We start from the raw sequence: 19,225 nt of genomic DNA on the forward strand, positions 1-19,225 counted from the left end.
TTTCTCCAATTTTATAATCTCGGTCCACCTTTCTTTTATTAGGACTGTTATTCCTCCATGCCCTTTACTTGATTTAGTTTCTTCATTCCAAATAGAGATTTTAGTATATCCTTCAAAGTCTGGAACTCTACATCCATTATGCTCATGGGTTTCCATAACGCAAATAATGTATTTATCCTCAACTATGGGCCCCAACCCCAATCCTCTTCTCCATGGGTAACCTCTACAATTCCATCTTACCATGTTTAGGTACTTTCGTGGCGCCCCAAACCCCTATTTCTTGTTTGTTAATCTATCAGTGATATGGGCTTTCCCGTTTTTCATCCATGCCCACTTTCCTGCCTCTCTTGATGATTTTACTTTCTCCAATTCTTTCCTCTTTTCTTCTTGTTGGGTGAATGTTAAATCTTTGTCTAAGTAGATACGAGTGTCTTTTAGCAACCCTCTATTCCTTGGGATCTTAGACTTGTCCTCTGTGCTTCTTAAAATAACTCTAACATATTTTATTCCTTCCTACTCCCATATTATTTCCTATCATGTTGGCATGTTGTATCCCCCCTGTCCAATGCAGCTCATCCTTGAGAAAATTCCTTACTAGAATATTCATTCTCTCCTTTTCCGAAGTCCTTCAAGCCTTTTATGATGATATTTACCATTTTTTCTTCTTTGTCATTTTCCTCTCTCAACTGCCTCTTGATATGTTTTTCTATAATTTCCTTTTGTTCTTTGTCGATTCTTTTACTACCTGAGCCCATGATTTAGCCTCTTTTATCTGCTCCATTAGCTTGTTTTCTCTTATTTCCATGTCTACCATTACTGACTGAAATTTTTCCATTTGAATTGTGCTAGTTGCTCCCGTTGGCTCTAAATGATTTGTTTTTGTTGCTCTTGCCTGTTCCATTTCTTGCTTTAAGTTGATTAGCTCTTGTTTCCCTTTCTCCATTTGGTTTTGTAGGCTGTTTACCTACTCTTTTAGCAACTTGTTCTCTCTTTCAATCCTCCCTCTATCTTTTGTGATTTCCTTTATTTGGTTGTCTTCTTGCTTTATTTTTGCCTCCAAAATTTCAATCCTCTTTTTCATGTTCATGAGCTCATTTACATAAAGTTTTGTAGACCATATCAACAATGAAGTTGTTGGCCTGTATAGGGCTTTGTTGCTTTGATGACCCTCCTCTCTACCCCCTTTGTTTAATGCAGAGGTTTCAATTCTAGCCTTTTTTGTCTTGAATGTTTCCCTGGATGAAGGTGTCTCATTCCTTTTATCTTTGTTACATCCCTGGTCATTTTGGTTCCCTGTAGTATGTTACCTTGTATCTGTTGTTGTTTTTTTGTTACTTTTGGTAAAATCATGTTTAGTCTCTTTTGTTGCAATTGTTTCATTTTTCTAACTTGTATGTGCTTTAATATCCTCAGGTATTGTTTCTCATTTACAAAGATCCATTTATCACTTGAGTTGCTTGTGTTAACTTGCTGAAACATTGGTAAAAGGGGTTTTCATTATGTGTCATGATATATTTTTGTAGGCCTTTTCCTTGTCTCAAAACAGTTTGCAGTCCATTTTACTATTCCAAGAGTGTCTGGGCATATGTTTTCAATTGAAAATTGATTTTTAATAGTCGCATATCTACAATCCCTTGTTTTTTTGTTTCCTTGCCTGACTTTGAGAGTGGGCATGGTTTTGATGATGCTTTGATGTTTTTAACCCCTCAATTGCAGTTAAAATTATTTCCTAGTGCCAACATGTAACAAAATGGGGATAAGTTAATTTTTTTGTCTCAATAATCAACAAAGGGGAGAAAATGTTGCAGACTTGTTCTTGCAGAACTTTGCAAATGGCCTCTGACCTTACCTGCAGCCTCTGCCGCACTCAACCTAACCCCCTTCGCCACTTAACACAGTGCCTACTCGCCACTTGTCGCCCCCTCACGCAACCTCACTACCCTGAGCACTCCTAAGCTCCCCCTCCAGCAGGGCTCACAGCAACACTCCACAACACTTACCAGCATCACACATCACTTATCGGCATTCAGTGGCCCTCACAACCAGGGGTTAAATTTGACAGGTGACTCTAGCCATCAAGGAATTTTTTTATGACGTTTTTATTTTTAAACTGCCCATCATATGAATTTTAATATTTCTTTGTACAAGTTTCATCTAATTTCAAATTGTACTCATAATTGTTACAAATTTTCCATTCTTTGTTGTACCATTCGGCTCAAGTCTCATTGTTACACTTTGTTTTGAGACTTGTTGATCAAACTTTTTTGCAAATTTTCCAGATTGTTGAAATGTTCTGAGTTTTTTTTTTTTTAAGATGGAAGTAGTGATAAAATAGATGGGAAATATATATAGAACAACAAAAAATAATATTATAAAGTGAAAAAATATATATTCATAATTACTTTCACATGAAAATAATGAATGTTAATATTGTTGCAACAAATTTGACAAAAATAATTCACTCACACATACCATGTTTTCCATTTAAGTCAGTGCCATGTTAATCCCATTAAAAAAACAATAGTTGTGAAATAATTTTCAAACCAAAAATATAATGTGCATGAACTATGTAAATGTTCAAAAAGTAGATTCAATATCATCATGTACACAAACTAAATTTTGGATAGTTTCAACAAAAGAGGTAATTGTCAAAACACCACCATTACAAACATAAAAATAAAAGCAAAAACTTTAAATATTTAAGATTCTTCTTTCTTTAGCATCTTTCCAGATGTCAAATACCCTATCCCATTCCACCATCGATGAATCAAGCCCTGTTAGAGACACCCGCATCAAGGCATCCAATGCAACTAATGATAGCTTTGTTCTTCAAACATCATTTATTATGTTTTGTCTTGAGAATCCTCTCTCACAAGCAATTGTACTTGCAGGAATAGTAAGTATTGCCTGCCATAATTTTGACATGTTAGGAAAATTTGTATGCAACCCTATAACATAAAAAATCCTCCATGCATCTTTCATGGATGATCCCTTGCAATTAACACGAAAAGTGTCAACAAATGGATGCAACTCTTTCAAACAAGCCTCAAAATAAAATGTAGTTTTGTTTTCTTCACTTTGATAATATGGATGTTGTAAGTGTTGAAAAATCTTTTCGAGCCAACGCTTTGAATTTCGTTCTCTGCCATGAACATCCTCTAAATAATGGCAAGGGCTAAACAAACTTGCCGAGTTGAAAAATGCAAGATCAGGGAATCTTCCATTCAATTTTTTACAAGAGCTTGAACTTAATCTTTTGCAAGTTGTTTGCAACTTTCTATTGAACCTTCAATACATGGTTTCCATTATTGTTTTTGTATATCAACACAATCAACATATGCATGTGGAATTGCTACAAATCGTAATTCATGCTTGTGAACAAGTCCATCCTTATCACAAATTTCTAGAAAGCCAAATTTAGAAGCATCTATAAATTTAGATAAATAACATGTGCCATCTGCAAATGTGTCGCTTCTTAAAATCCACCTTTTCAAAGTGTTTACTGTGACATCTATGGCTGCCCTTGAAGCGCTGACATCAATGTACTCTTCTTGGAATTGCTTGTTCAACTTGTTTAATTCACACATTATATCTGCAAGCATATGTAAACAAAATTGTACTGAAAAGATTCTTGCCTTATCATACCATGAGTTTTTTCTTTCATTTTCCCACAATGTTAATATGGGAGGCATAAGTACAACAAGTCTTTCACTGACTTGTCCCCTTGAAAGCCATCTAACTCCACGGATTTGAAGAGCTTGAAGAGTTTCAAGTTGCATAAGTTCCTATAGAGCAATAAGTTGACTATTTCTTTTCGTAGAATTTCGCACCCAATAATATACCTTATTTGCTAATTTCTCAACAAATAATAATTCAGGTATTTTAATTGAAGCATTTGATGCGGTTAAGGCTTCACGATGAGCAATGCAATGAACACCTACAAGATTAGATACATCTTTCTTAAGGAAGTGATAAAACCATTTTCATTGCCAACCATTGAAGATGTGTCATCTATGGAAACTCCTGTCAATCTTTCTGTTGAAAGGCCCCTTGATTCCATTAAATGTTTGATTACATCATAAGTTGTTTTCCCTCTTCCATCGCAAACATTTATGAGCTTCCAAAACTGTGAAATTGGAGGACCCAATCCTTTTGAGTTTAAAAACGTGGCATAAACCACAAGATGTTTTTCTAAACTACGGTCTATACTTTCATCTGACATCAATGAAAAAAAAGGGCTATCTAGCATTTTGGAAATTTATAGCTCTTGAAGATACTGAGATATAGCAAAAAAGAATTCTTTTGTAGCCATGTGATTTGTATATGATGTAAAATCTTTGTTCTTTGGCATATTTGGCATGTGTAAAGACATTGTAAACAAACAAAAAGATTCATATTTTGAGAGTGTTAGATCCTCTTGCACCATCCAATATACTAATTTCATAGTAGTGATGACTCTTTCTTTGTTCATATCATCAATGCATGCAATGTGTTCTGTAATAGACTTCGCCTTCTTCTCATTTCCACATATCCACTTTCCCTGTGAGAGTTTATGAATGCTTGAATTAGCATGAACAATTATAGAATCATGCTGCAGTGTAGAGCAACCAGTCCCAATTCCCCATGGCCCTATTGCCTTATGCATTTCATAACTGTTTTTCCTTCATGCTTTCCCTCTCTCAACCACTTATACTTAGTTTTCCATTGATCACGAAACTCTCTTTTTACTTTCATTTTTCTGTTCTTTTGGGTGCTAGGTTCTCCGTGGTGAAATTCTTCATCACTTTCTTCATTATGCTCCAAGATATCATATTCTTCATTATGCCCCAAGACATCTAAATCTTCATTTAGATCAAAATCATGATCTTCTTTATCGGGCAATGAAGCTTGAGATGTAGTAGACCATCCAACGAATTTTTTGATAGAAAGTTGATTCCCTTCTTTTAAGACATTTTTGATATATAATATCTATATAATAAAAATAAAGTATTTAGTATATATGAATTTCATTTCATGAACTAAAACCATATTAAAAAAATAATCTTGCAGTGATTCAAGAAATGAGATTAACCAGGGAATATACCTATTTATTCTTTATAATATTTAAAAATATACCTGTTAATTCTTTATAATATTTAATAATTTCTCAATAGTAGCTTTCACATATAAGAACTGAAACTTCCACGGTGGCCAGAATAAACTTGGACCTTAAAACTCCGAAGTTATAAGACAAATCAGCTACTTGAAAATGGGAAGAAATTGGAAATATTAAGAAAAATCAAAGATATCTCCCACACTTATAACTTATTAAACTATTAGTATATTTCGATTGTTTAGTAATCTTCAGCAAAATCACATAATCAATCTTATGTCGACCCGTTTCGAACCAACCAGTGTGGTTCATCGTCAGGACAAGATGAAGAACTAATCTGGCTTAGCTTGATTAAATAGAGTGTGCAGAGACTCCAACGGCTATATTGCAACGGCTAATTTTGACCTGATGACCAAAGTCAAACTAATAATTTTATTGTTAATAGAGACATATTATTATTAGTTAATTGAATAATACAATAAATTTATTGTTTTAAATATAATGGTCATTAAATCTACATATTTATTAAAAACCTATATTTTTTATTATTCGTAAATTATTTAATTACAAATAAACAGTATTAAATTACTATCTGTGTATTTATTTAATAATAATTGTTTATATCTAGGGACCCAATGGTAAACTAGATATAAGGTCATTAATAAATTATGGTAAATTAATAATGGTAAACTAGATATAATGGTCATTAATCAATTATATCTTCATAGAACCTATATTATTCAAATTATTTAAATACGATTAAATATTATTAAATTGTTCTTAGGATTTAGTTATCAAAGGTAAAAGTTCAAATCCAATAAATCATTTTCATTTAATGTAAAGGCCCATTCGAAATTAAAATAATAAGTTCTATACAATAATCTATATTTTCTTACTAATTTATAGTTTTCTCGTTAAACCACTAATATTCCTAGAATATAGTTACATTAGGTGAAACAAAAATACAAGTTTATTAAAAGTATATCCATTATCTCATGTTATCATATATTTTTATTAATTTCTTGTTTACCATTTAACCTAAGGGTCATTTGGTAAAACTAGATCACCTTTTATCCTTAATTTAATAATTATATTCATTAATTATTTTTATTAACTATGTTATTAGTTAATTATCTTATTACTTATAAGGTTTAAAAAAGGGGGGGTCTTTATTAATCAGATAAAGGTAAAAATCAAATCTAATTCTGAAATACTCCCTGGAATAAGGTTAATACAATAAGCCGGAAATTATATTAATACCCCATGCACTCCATAATAATAAGATAAACCCGCCAAAACCAGAACATGAGGAGAGGGAAGACACAAACCCTAAGACTTAACAAAAGGGAAGGAGGAGGCTAGGAAGACAAGGCTGGGACCCAGCGACTGCTAATCTTCCAGCCATCATCCCTATTAAGATTGTTCGGCCTTTTCTCAATCTCCAGGGCCTCTCTAAATTGCGATGGTGAAACTGCGCAACTTTGGCAATGACTTGAGCATCTTCTATACAAACATGATGCATAGTCTTACCCGCATGCTCAGCGAAGGCTGAGGACTTGGTCCTACCATGTCTTAAGTCAGCCGAATGTTCGCTAATCCGTTGATTGATAGAGCGACCAGTCTCACCAATGTAAGGGGTCCCACAGGAACAGGGAATGACATAGACGCCCTTCATGTCCTTAGGGTCAATAGGGTCTTTTACAGACCTGAGGGAGCTACGGATAGTGCGGAGAGGTCTAAAAGTTGCGGGCACATCGTACTTCCTCAGAACCCTCGCAATCCTATCTGTGGTCCCTTGGATGTAAGGAAGATTCACACCCAAGGTACGGTCTTTGGGAACCTTTCGGATGGAAGGCTCCTTCTTGGCCCTGAGGAAGGCTTTATGACCTAGGTGCCTATTATAACCATTCTTCTCAAAGACATCAAGGAGATGAGCCTTCTCCGCTTCCAGGCTCTCCTCATCCGAAATTCTAACAGCACGTGTGGCAAGCGTGCTAAGGACCCCTAACTTCTGAGCGGGGAAATGATGCGAAGACGCATGCAAGTATTGTTCAGTATGCGTCTTCTTTCTAAACACCTGATGAGAAAAGGAACCATCCACCTTCTTTGAGATGAGAACATCTAAGAACGGAAGACAACCATTATCTTCTTTTTCCATCGTGAATTTAATGGCGGCGGACTGGTTATTGAGGTGACTGAAGAAACGATCCAGCTCGACCGGACCATGAGACCAGACAACACCAGTGTCATCAACGAATCTTTTCCAAAGCTTCGGTAAGAGACGAGAGGAGGCCAAAGCCTTAGACTCAAACTCCTCCATGAAGAGATTAGTGACGACAGGGGACAAGGGGGAGCCCATGGCAACTCCGCAAGTCTGCTCATAGAATTCTCCCTCGAAGCTGAAAAAGGTGGAGGTAAGGCAAAGTTCAACTAACTTAGCCGTATCCGGGTCAGTTAGCTTATTAATTACCTTCATGGCCTCATTGGCCAGAGATAAGATTGATTATGTGATTTTGCCGAAGATTACTAAACAATGTTATGGATCACAAAAGTCTAAATTCCTTATATTTCGATTCTCAACCATACTCATCGCTACAAAATTCTACCATTATTACTTATTTTACATTACATTACTTATTTTCCAGCTGGCTATATCTAACTATATATCAAAGCCACGTGTGTAATATATTGGGCTAGCAATTTTCTGTATATGAATGAAACGAAAAGCAATTTCTCTTTTTCGTGTTGTGTAAAACTCCATGTCAAATCTGTGAAGCGTTATTGAACAGAGATTTCTTCTTATTGTAACAGTTCGCCTCTCTATTTTATTTCCTGTGTCTGCAGTAGATTCTTTGCCTGTGTTTGGAACTTTCATGGGAGGCTTAGCGCACAAACTGTTCAGGGAATGATCTCCTCAGTCCTCAGTTACGGAAAGTTGTCATAAACGTAGTTTCAGGTACATTTTCAGTGATGAGGCTGCTCTCACTCTCCAAGTTCCCACCTGCTCACGTCTTGGTTGGTTCGCTTTCAATTTTGGGGGAATGCGTGTATTGTGAAATGGTGTTTTATACTTTCGGTTGTTTTTCCTCGATCAGCTAACATATATCAGTATCGATGCCTAGGTGACAGTAATCTGCTCCATCAGAAACTGATACCATGATCAGATTGAGAATCCTCGATAACAGTGCGCTTTTGTTTTTGAAAATGCCCCAACCCAGGTGACCAGATACCCCCCTCACTGCTGCTGATTTGTTAATGCGGGTATGATGGATGAATATATATCAGGGTTCTGATGTTTTACTCTATTCTTTGTGCTGTAACTTCTGCATTGTAGCACAGGTATGACTGGTTATCATTTGGGAGTGAAGGGGAATCGAGGGTTTGATAGTTGATTTCTTGCACTCTGTCCTACCTTTTTTTTTATGTAATCAGTTCATGTTCTTTTGGTCGATCCTGTTGTATCTTGCTTTATGCTTTCGGTAGATTACGACACCAGTACGGATTGGTATAATCGATTGTCATTTGTAGTGGCATTGACCTTTTTTTTTTTTGGTCATTTGGTGATGATTGGTAAAATTATCATATTTTAGGCTATAGAGATGCCATCAGAATCCTAGCAAGCCTCTGAAACAGCCTTGTTTCTTGAACCATAACTTGTAGTTTAATGGCAATGTGGATAATTTGTGAGACGCCGGTCTCAAATTTCTTCCTCTCTAGCAACATCAACGCTCCTTTGTTAGCCATTTACTAGGTTGGCTATCACTTGGATCTTGTGCCTGGACGGCATTAGTGATTATCCATCCTAAGTTTCCATTGGATCTTGTGCATCGGCACCTATTATCAGAGCTGTTGTAAACCTACTGGTGCCTAGCCATAAATAAATATTTAACTTCGCAACAGCTACATAACGGCCTTGTTTTTTGGATTTGCTTCCATATGAGGTGCCGGCGATTATATAATTATTTCGTTTCGGCCTATGTCTCTATAACTAAACCACTGTCAACTGCCCTTGGAGCTCTCACTCTGCAGAATCATTTCGCTCAAAGGAATTATGGCTTTGGATCAGGAGGACTGCAAAAAAATGGGCATCAGTGTTTTTGCTATTTAGCGGTCCTTCTTCTCTTCATCTATAGTATAATCATCACATGCCATCGATTTTTTCATCCTCAGTATCCTAGCGAGGGGTTTATTTCTTCTAGCCAACTCGATGCTGGAGTCAACCATGTCATTCAAGGGTATGGTTCAAACAACTGTGACATTTTCAGTGGGAAATGGGTTCCTGATAGTACATACCCTTTGTACACTGCCTCTGCCTGTCCTTTTGCAGAACTGGGTTTTCGTTGTCAGAACAATGGCCAGGAAGATAAAGACTACCTGAAATGGAGATGGCAACCCCTGAGTTGTGATATACCGAGGTAAATCTAAATAACCTTATTGGCAGTTTTAGCTTTTTTTAACTATGCACCACATTGGAAGACTACAATATCATATGATCTATCTTGTTCCATCTTTTATCATGTTGTATATCGTCTATTCTAATTTGTTAGAAATTTTTTGGCTGTAACTACATATGAATTTACAGTCCAACGACTTTTGGGTGAGCACTTCAGTCATCATCAGGGAGCAATAAAGAATATGACTTATGTTAAATACAGTTACAGCCAAAATATTTTCTAACAAATATATAAAACTGTGAAAGCCTATATTCCAAGCTATTCTGTTTTACTATTTTAATTTTATTTCACATATAATCAGGAGCTCTGGAGTCTTGACTAGACTTAGTGTGGATGCAGGTTTAATGCACCTGATATCCTAAGAAGATTGCAGGGTTTGCGTGTTGTGTTTGTTGGAGATTCCATGGCCAGAACACAATGGGAGTCTCTTATCTGCCTTCTAATGCAAGGTGTAGCTGATAGGCAGTCAGTTTATGAAGTAAATGGAAACAAAATTGCAAAGCGTATCCCATATTTGGGTGTCTGGTTTAGTACATTTAACTTCACCATTGAGTACTATAGACTCCAAGCATGGACTTTAAAACCCAGCCAATTTATTTTATAGTAGTCATTGGCGTGTGACTCACCAACTCTTTTGGTAACACCACAATACTATGACTTTTATAGCAGAGGGCTTGTTCCCCAACGCCATTACTGGCCTATAAGAGTCGATAAAAAATGTGACTCTATACAGTTTGCCGTGGACTGGGGAAACAAGCACCCAAACGAGGTAAGTTTTTCATAACAGTCTTGCCAAACTGTTTACTTTCTATAGATAAAACAACAAATTCAACTTGGTTTTTCTGTAGATAAAACAGCAAACTGAACTTGGTTTTTCTGCAGGTAATGGAGATTCCAAAGGCAGCAAAAAAATTTATTCATAACGAGTTGAATATGTCGAATATATACGATTACATGTTCCATATTCTAAATGAGTATTCAAAGCTATTGAAATATAAGCCCTCTGTTTCAGAAAAGGCTGCAGAGTACTGCTCTGAAACAATATTTTGCTTTGCAAATGAGCCCGAAGAAGAGTATATGAAAGATTCAGCTGTCATCACCGCTAGTCCTTCGGCTCCGTGTAAGTTGGGGGACATTGAATCAGGAGAGAAAGCCATGAAGGAATTCGTGGTAAAGAATACTGAGGCAATAGATTATGTGGAACACTTGGAAGACACAGGAAATGTTTAATTGCGTCTTTTTGCTCGTGCTTACTTCGTAATAGCACCTCTGCAATTTTCATGTCAAAAATGTCTCTCTATTGCATAAGAGCCGTGGTGCAGATCATATGTTAAAACATTTAGTAGCCCAACTAGAATTGAAATTCAAGCTGATAAATATGAGCCTTCAACAATTCCTCCACAATCATGAATGGTGAATCAGATCACATTCTTTGTTTTCTTCTGGTTGCACTAAGTCAAACAGTTGATATTATTAACAGGAAAACCTGCGCTTAGTAAGGCAAGGTGAGTTATGGGTAACTTACATGTGTATTACATATATGATGCCATTCTTTACTGGTCAGTAGTTATCCACTAGGTTCGGCCCATTTCGTATTTGGTAACCATGATCTATTTTGAACTGTTGATTTTTGTGTGCCGTCATGGTTTTACCTTGTTTACTAATTGCATTTCTTTTATGGAACAAAACTTTTGAGTTAATCGAATTTCCCTATTGCACTGTCCAGTACAGTTTACCGGCCAAATATAACCATTCCCTGGTCAAAGATGGTCTAGTTCTTCAATTTCGCCTGACAATGAACTACCTACACTTACTGGTTGCTGGCTACACTTGCTGGTTGCTGGTTCGAAAGGGGGTTGCTGGCTACACTTGCTGGTTGCTTGTTCGAACGAAAGGGATTGACAAATGAAAAAAACTTGCTGAGGGGTTGATAAATGAAAAAAATGTGATTTTTACCGAAAAATCTTCTTTATAAATTTAATATGGATCACAAAAACCTAAATTTTATATTAAAATTCAATGTGCACCATAAACTCATGAATATGTGGATTATAAACTCAATATATTTTGCACCAGTATATTTTACTACTCCACCTGATGTAAAATGTAGAACATTCTGTCCATTGTGTAATTCATTTTGCCTATCATTACATCTCTATGAAGATTAATGGCACAGCTCTCTTGGCGGGGATTTATATTTATTTTTTTATTTAAAAAATAAAAATAAAAAAATTCACCATAAACTCGAAGTTTATGTGCACCATAAACTCAAAAGATGAATATGTGCACTATAAACTCAATATATTTTGCACCAGTATATTTTACTACTCCACCTGATCTAAAATGTAGAGCATTCTGTACATTGTGTAATTCATTTTGCCTATGATTACATCTCTATGAAGATTAATGACACAGCTCTCTTGGCGGGGTGTGGTGAGCACTGTGGCCATCTGATCACAATTGTAACTTTAAGAAGTTCTCTTATATTATACAACTCGCTGCAGCTTTATTCATTACTGTTTTCGCTGCCTTCTTCCCACCTTTCTTCATTACTGTTTTCGCTGTCTTCTTCCCACCTTTCTTCAATGAAGCCATTTCCCAGTCGATGGCGCAGGGACTCGACTACTCCAGCACCCCATTGCAGTTTGGAACGTTGAGACACATGAAGCTTCACCAACGAGCTCAAATGCTGAACATTGGGCGGCATCTGTAAATTGGAACATCCAGACAAGTGAAGCTCCTCCAACGAGCTCAAATGCCGAAAATTGGGCAGCATCTGTAAATTGGAACACCCGGACAAGTAAAGATATCTGAGTCCCGTTAAGTTCCCAACTGAGTCTGGGAGCCCCTGCAAGCTGGTGCACGCACTCAAGCCGAGTGTGTGGAGGCCCGTCAGCTGCCCCACGGAGTCTGGGAGCCCCTGCAAGCTGGTGCACCCACTCAAGTCGAGTATCTGGAGGCCTGACAGTTGCCCCACCGAGTCTGGGAGCCCCTGCAGGCTGTCGCACCAACGCAAGTCGAGGTTCCGGAGGCCCGTCAGCTGCCCCACCGACTCTGGAAGCCCCTTCAGGCTGATGCACGTATTCAAGTCGAGTATCGGGAGGCCCGTCAGCTGCCCCACCGAGTCTGGGAGCCCCTCCAGGCTGGTGCAGTATTCCAAGTTGAGGCTCTTGAGGCCCGTCAGCTGCCCCACCGAGTCTGGGAGCCCCTGCAGGCTGGAGCACCCGCTCAAGTAGAGTCCCTGGAGGCCCGTCAGCTGCCCCACCGAGTCTGGGAGCCCCTGCAGGCTGGAGCACCCGCGCAAGTCGAGTGTCTGGAGGCCCGTCAGCTGCCCCACCGACTCTGGGAGCCCCTGCAGCCTGGTGCACTCTTTCAAGACGATTGTCTGGAGCCCCGTCAGCTGCCCCACTGAGTCTGGGAGCCCCTGCAGGCTGGTGCACTCTTTCAAGTCGATTGTCTCGAGCCCCGTCAGCTGCCCCACCGAGTCTGGGAGCCCCTGCTGGCTGGAGCACCCAAGCAAGTCGAGGCTCTGGAGGCCCGTCAGCTGCCCCACCGAGTCTGGGAGCCCCTGTAGGCTGGTGCACATTTCCAAGTAGAGTGTCTCGAGCCCCGTCAGCTGCCCCACTGAGTCTGGAAGCCACTGCAGGCTGGAGCACCTAAGCAAGTTGAGGCTCTGGAGGCCTGTCAGCTGCCCCACCGAGTCTGGGAGCCCCTGCAGGCTGGAGCAAACTCTCAAGTCGAGTATCTGGAGGCCCGTCAGCTGCCCCACAGAGTCTGGGAGCCTCTGCAGGCTGGAGCAAACGCTCAAGTCAAGTATCTGGAGGCCCGTCAGCTGCCCCACCGAGCCTGGGAGCCCTTGCAGGCTGGAGCACGAAATCAATTCGAGGCTCTGGAGGCCCGTCAGCTGCCCCACCGAATTTGGGAGCCCCTGGAGGCTGGTGCAGTCTTCCAAGTTGATGCTCTGTAGGCCCGTCAGCTGCCCCAGAGAGTCTGGGAGCCCCTGCAAGCTAGTGCACTGTTCCAAGTTGAGGCTCTCGAGGCCCGTCAGCTGCCCCACCGACTCTGGCAACCCCTGCAGGCTGGAGCACCTACGCAAGTCGAGTGTTTGGAGGCCCGTCAACTGCCCCACCGACTCTGGGAGCCCCTGTAGTCTGGTGCACTTTTCCAAGTTGAGGCTCTGGAGGCCCGTCAGCTGCCCCACCGAGTCTGGCAGCCCCTGCAGGCTGGAGCACCTACGCAAGTCGAGTGTCTGGAGGCCCGTCAGCTGCCCCACCGACTCTGGCAGCCCCTGTAGTCTGGTGCACTTTTCCAAGTTGAGGCTCTGGAGGCCCGTCAGCTGCCCCACCGAGTCTGGCAGCCCCTGCAGGCTGGAGCACCTACGCAAGTCGAGTGTCTGGAGGCCCGTCAGCTGCCCCACCGAGTCTGGGAGCCCCTGCAGGCTGTAGCACGAAGGCAATTTGAGTGTCTGGAGGCCCGTCAGCTGCCCCACTGTGTCTGGGAGCCCCTGCAGGCTGTAGCACCAGGGCAAGTTGAGGCTCTGGAGGCCCGTCAGCTGCCCCACCGAGTCTGGGAGGCCCTGCAGGCTGGTGCAGTTCTCCAAGTTGAGGCTCTGGAGGCCCGTCAACTGCCCCACCAAGTCTGGGAGCCCCTGCAGGCTGGTGCACGAACTCAAGTCGAGTGTCGAGAGGCCCGTCAGCTGCCCCACCGAGTCTGGGAGCCCCTGCAGGCTGGAGCACCAATGCAAGTCGAGTGTCTGGAGGCCCGTCAGCTGCCCCACCGACTCTGGGAGCCCCTGCAGGCTGGAGCACCAATGCAAGTTGAGAGTCTGAAGGGCCGTCAATATCCCAACTGAATCCGGCAGCAACATCATTTGTTCACAGTGATCTAACGTGATATGTTTCAATGAATGCATATCATAGAATACATTTGGTAAAGTTTTAAAATAACTATTTTTCAGGACAATTTTTTCGAGCTGATTGAGTTTCCCAATAGACTCTGGAACCTCTGAAAGGGGAGCATCAATATACAATTCCGTCAACTGTAGTGGTGCCTGCAATGTGTACATAAAAACATTAAAGTTGATTTGCCTCTGTAAATGTCACCTATTTGACATTGTGGTAAACAAAGACAATTCTTAAATGCAAGCAATTTTTATAATTTGAAGAGAAATGTAAATCGATCTCTGTCTAAATAAATTAGAATTTGTACTACCTGAGATTCATGTTGCCAGAGTATTTTCAAAGCCTTCCCCTGTATGTATAACACTCTTAAATTCCTTGTTGGAATTGTGAAAGATATTGAGGAGATCGGACACTTCTCCCATTGGAGATATATCAGTTGTCGTAACTCCCCTGCACTGAATACGCTTTCAACAAAAGAACCTTCACCCCTAAGCAGTTCCAACCTGCTTAGGTTGCAGTTGACCGCAACGTTTTCGAAAAATTGTTCGCGGCCATTTCCATAATCCATGCTAATTCCTCGGACCTGAATTGTTCACTCGGAGCTGTTAAAACATGATTTTTTCTTGAAAAATTTCAAAACAAATAAGCAATTTAGATATCACAATGCTAATTTGAAAATCCGTGGAGAGCTTCAACATACGTACAGGCGATAAGGGGGAAAGAGTACGAAGAAGATTGACATTTGGTCGCGAAAGCCGAAGCTGACATCCCGGATGTTCCCTCTCTGCTAGATCTCTGCCGAGATCTCGTAGGTGGTCGTGCATTCTTATACAGTCTTCACTGTCGATCTCTACAAGGCATCTGTTCTGTAAGATACGGAGACCCAGCCATCCGTCCCAGCCAGATCCGTTCCATATTGTGATGGCGGTATCTCTGTTTTCTCCTATAAAAAAACAAGCGACGTCTAAAAAGATCTCCTGCTCCTCTTTATCGAGACCATCATAGCTAATTTTAAGCTTGCTATGAATATCCGTGGGAAGTATTCTTCTGATTTTGTCTAACTGTCTTTTCCAAAACTCAGAATCTTTTCCACGAATAGCCGCTCCAATGACCTTAAGAGATAAGGGCAATCCATCACAGAAATCCAAAAAATCTTCAACCAGTTGTTCAAATCCCGTCTCAGGACAACTCTGGTCAAAGGCATGCGAGCAGAATAGTGCTCTAGACTGTTGTCGGTTAAGACCTGTTTGCTGGTAAATAGACTCCTCTACAATTCCCGAGCTTGTAAGCACATCCCTATTGCGAGAAGTAACCAAGATTAAACTACTGGATTGAATGGTATCTTTAAACGGTGAAAACAATGCATGAAGTTGATCAATATGATCAACATCATCTAATACTAGGAGAGATGGGGGACAGGATGAGATATGCTTTCGGAGCTTCTCTTTGCCTTCATCAGTGTTTCTTATTTGCTCGTCCTGCAAATGAGCCAAGTCTTTAAGAAGTTGTGTCTGCAATGAACTTAAAGAGCTCTTGGCTGCGGTTTCTCTCACATCAGACAGAAAACAATATCGATCATAATTTGATCTGTGTCTGTTGAAGAATTCTTTTGCAAGGGTCGTTTTGCCTACCCCGCCAAGACCCACAATTCCCACAACCCTCGTCTTCTGGCTTTGCACAATTCTTTCCACATTTTCTATTTTCTCATCCAGGCCAGTAGCATATTCGGCTACATGAAGAGGTGTTTTACTAACCTTTCGCCACACTTCTTTTACGACCTCATCAACTAGCTGCCCTTCGTCACTGAACAATATGGACGATAATGTGATTGAGGAAATATAGTATGATATACCTTATCATTCATTAAAGAACTGAAAAAAAAAACTAGAGAAAGTATGGCCCTTACCCGTTGTATGCGTTCATATCAAAACCGCTTATTTTGGAGACAACAGAGAGAGCATTCCTCCATTTTTCGATAGTTGTAGACTCATATCTTGGCTTCTTCTTATTGGTATGAGGATCCAATGTTGTTTTCTTTTCTAGCATGTGCAGGTCTCGAGCATACCTTCCCTTTTCGCCCAGTAGACACGGACAGAGACACCCGAGGATACTCTGGACTCCAGCGAACACCCCATTTTCGCTCCGAGTCCAGCGAAGTTCCGAAGGATCGACATTATGGAAGACCGGAATAATTGTGGACCCGGATTCCACCATTTCTGCGAGCTCGTCAAGACACCATCTTGATCGGGCATATGTTGGAGAAAATATTGCGACATGCACTGAGGCGGTTCGAATAGCCCCTTTGATTTGAGAAGGCATGTCCTCTCCCTTACGCATCTCTGGCTGGTCCAGAAATACTCTTAACCCACGTACAATAAGGCCACGGTAGATATGGCTGGCGAGGCGTTTCTTTTCGTCGGGACCGCGGTGATTCAAGAATATGTCATAAACATGGGTAGTGTTGGTGGATGAAGACGAAGAAGAGGCGATGCATGTGATATCCCCAGCTGGTGTCGAAGTAAGGTCCGCCATTGGATACAGAAGCAAGCTTTCCAAGACGTTTTACAGAGATTGGGAATGAGCGCTGAACCTCAATATTTTCGTCTGAATGATCTCACCAATGCAAAACCCCTACCAGCGAATCGATGAGAACAAAACAGGACACTAATTATATCTGGTCGATTCAGAGGATTTGTTTTCCGCTGAACGAACCAAGTCGATATATATGTTGAATGAAATTTAGGATACTTTTGTTTTATTATTAAATTGTTTTTAAATGGATGGAAGGAACTGATACCGTACTCTGAACGGTGAAATCATGAAAGTTGCTGCATTATTGAGTGTTGCCGCCGAGTCACCGACCATATATTCCTGGATCGCTTAGAAGATATGTGGGACCTAATCTTTATGCAAAAGCCACTGCATCCACTAACCCGAGACATGATTGATTCCGTAGGTTGATAATTTATAAAGCAATACAGGTGGCATCCATCCACACAAGAAGCGAGTGGGAGTCGACGTCCATCACTGTAAAATAAAGCAGCAGCAAGTGCGAGTGGACGTCCATCACTGTAAATTACAGCGGCAAGTGGGACTCTGAGTGTGACGTTACAGCAGCAAGTGGGACTCTGAGTGTCAGACGTTCATAGTTGGCAATTTCATAGTACAATGAAAGAATGGCATAGCTTACCAGGTAGCTTAGCCTCTACTGAATTCATTAATTAAGGCCATTCATTTGATTAAGCATGTTACACTTTAAATTAGAAACTATTTTGATTATCTTGAATGAGAAAGTTTCTTTAAAATGTATTAGATATGTTTATGATGTAAACATTTAAGATCATGACGTGTTTCATGTTTGTTACTTGTTTTCTCCTAATCTCATTAGGATAGTTAGTTATGTTAAGTATTTATTATGTATTCTATTTATTTATTGTATTTATGATATACTTTTGTTAATTCTTTGCATGTTGATGGATTAATTTTCATCTTTTTCAATGCTATTAATTTTTTTTTAATTTTTTACAAATTTATATAATTTTCGGCTATCAATTGGGATGTCACTATCACAACAAATTCATGAATGTTGCCTTCTATGATAGTCCAAGTCTTTTTTTTTTTTTTTAGGGAAGCAACAATGAAATCAACTAATGCAATATGAATATTTTCTTCATCGGCCATTGTAGGTATGCAAGATTTGGAACCTTTTGGTAAGCACAAGAATCACAACATTCACTTGGAAATCCTCCACACATAAGCTCTACACTTTGGACAATGTGGTCATGCACATGCCCTCAAATGTGAACAAACTTAAAGACTTATACATCAATCTACCTTAGATGAGACAACCACCCACCTCAACCACTAGGTTTCCCATCTCAACACCAAGCTCTATGAGATTCCTTGTGAGCTCTCTAACCAACCTTTTACCATATTGTCAAAAGCAAAGGAATCTAGTAGGATATGGGCATGCCACTAGAAGGGATGACTCTTCTAATTGAGTAGGACATTGTTATGATAATCATCACATTATGTAATAAGAATTCCGTAAAATAGATATGAATAAGTTTGATGATTTTGATCCCATTAGTCAAGTTACCCAAATGGGACATTATTTCTCTCTACACTTTCATACTAATAATTTATGAAACTTAGAGGGGGTGTTATACTTGGATGAAGAGTGTTGGCAATGGCATAAGAAATATCATGGAGAATACATTTCCTACATCCAGTTTTTGAAGACAATCTACTCTTGTTTTGGACGAGGTAATCATTCTCTGGGAAGTCTGAATATATTGTGCCAAACAAGCACAAATATAGAATTTATAGCAACCTTTGAGCAATTGGAAATTTACACATGGGGTATGTCTTATTCCTTTTTAAAATAATGTTTCATTAATGGTTTTGAGAAGGTAATTAGAAAGAAAATCATGATGCAATGCCCAACTACTTTGTTGGAGGCTTGTGGAAGAGTAGGAGATGTTGAGATGGGGATAAATGCATAGACCAAAAACACCCTTTTATTTCCCTCCCCTGCCATCTTTGGCATGTACTTCCACCCCCTCCCCTATCAACCCTTGAGAATCCAAAAAATTTCACCAAAATAAGTCACAAAATCCCAATGCCTTCAACTATGCTATAATTTTGATAAGTGGTGCTTCAAAGGGCATAAATGTAAAGAGCATAAATTATTCCATGTATATGTGTCTTCCCAACACCAATTGAAAGAAATTTTAGTAGATGAAGCTCTTGAAGTAGAATTTGCAGAGATCACCCTT

General features: G+C 39.9%; 1 protein-coding gene and 1 long non-coding RNA gene across 2 annotated transcripts; one reads left to right on the forward strand and one right to left on the reverse strand.

Moving 5' to 3' along the window:
- The first annotated feature begins 7,848 nt into the window (after positions 1-7,848).
- Positions 7,849-10,950, forward strand: LOC149214134 (uncharacterized). Its single transcript, XR_016250374.1, has 2 exons — positions 7,849-9,507; positions 9,886-10,950. It is a non-coding gene; the product is annotated as an uncharacterized LOC149214134 (long non-coding RNA).
- An 887-nt stretch (positions 10,951-11,837) lies between these two features.
- Positions 11,838-17,189, reverse strand: LOC149214135 (uncharacterized). The gene is made up of 4 exons (XM_089389305.1): positions 16,354-17,189; positions 15,152-16,250; positions 14,758-15,030; positions 11,838-14,596 (listed from the first exon to the last, which is right to left on the reverse strand). Exons 1-4 carry the CDS (start codon positions 16,977-16,979, stop codon positions 12,053-12,055), a joined length of 4,542 nt encoding a protein of 1,513 aa, XP_089245431.1. The 5' UTR covers positions 16,980-17,189; the 3' UTR covers positions 11,838-12,052.
- Positions 17,190-19,225: the final 2,036 nt, after the last annotated feature.

The sequence above is a fragment of the Pinus tabuliformis genome, chromosome 1_1 (assembly GCF_031772625.1).
Source record: "Pinus tabuliformis cultivar Carrire ecotype Pingquan chromosome 1_1, CPIR1, whole genome shotgun sequence".
NCBI classification, from domain to species: domain Eukaryota; kingdom Viridiplantae; phylum Streptophyta; class Pinopsida; order Pinales; family Pinaceae; genus Pinus; species Pinus tabuliformis.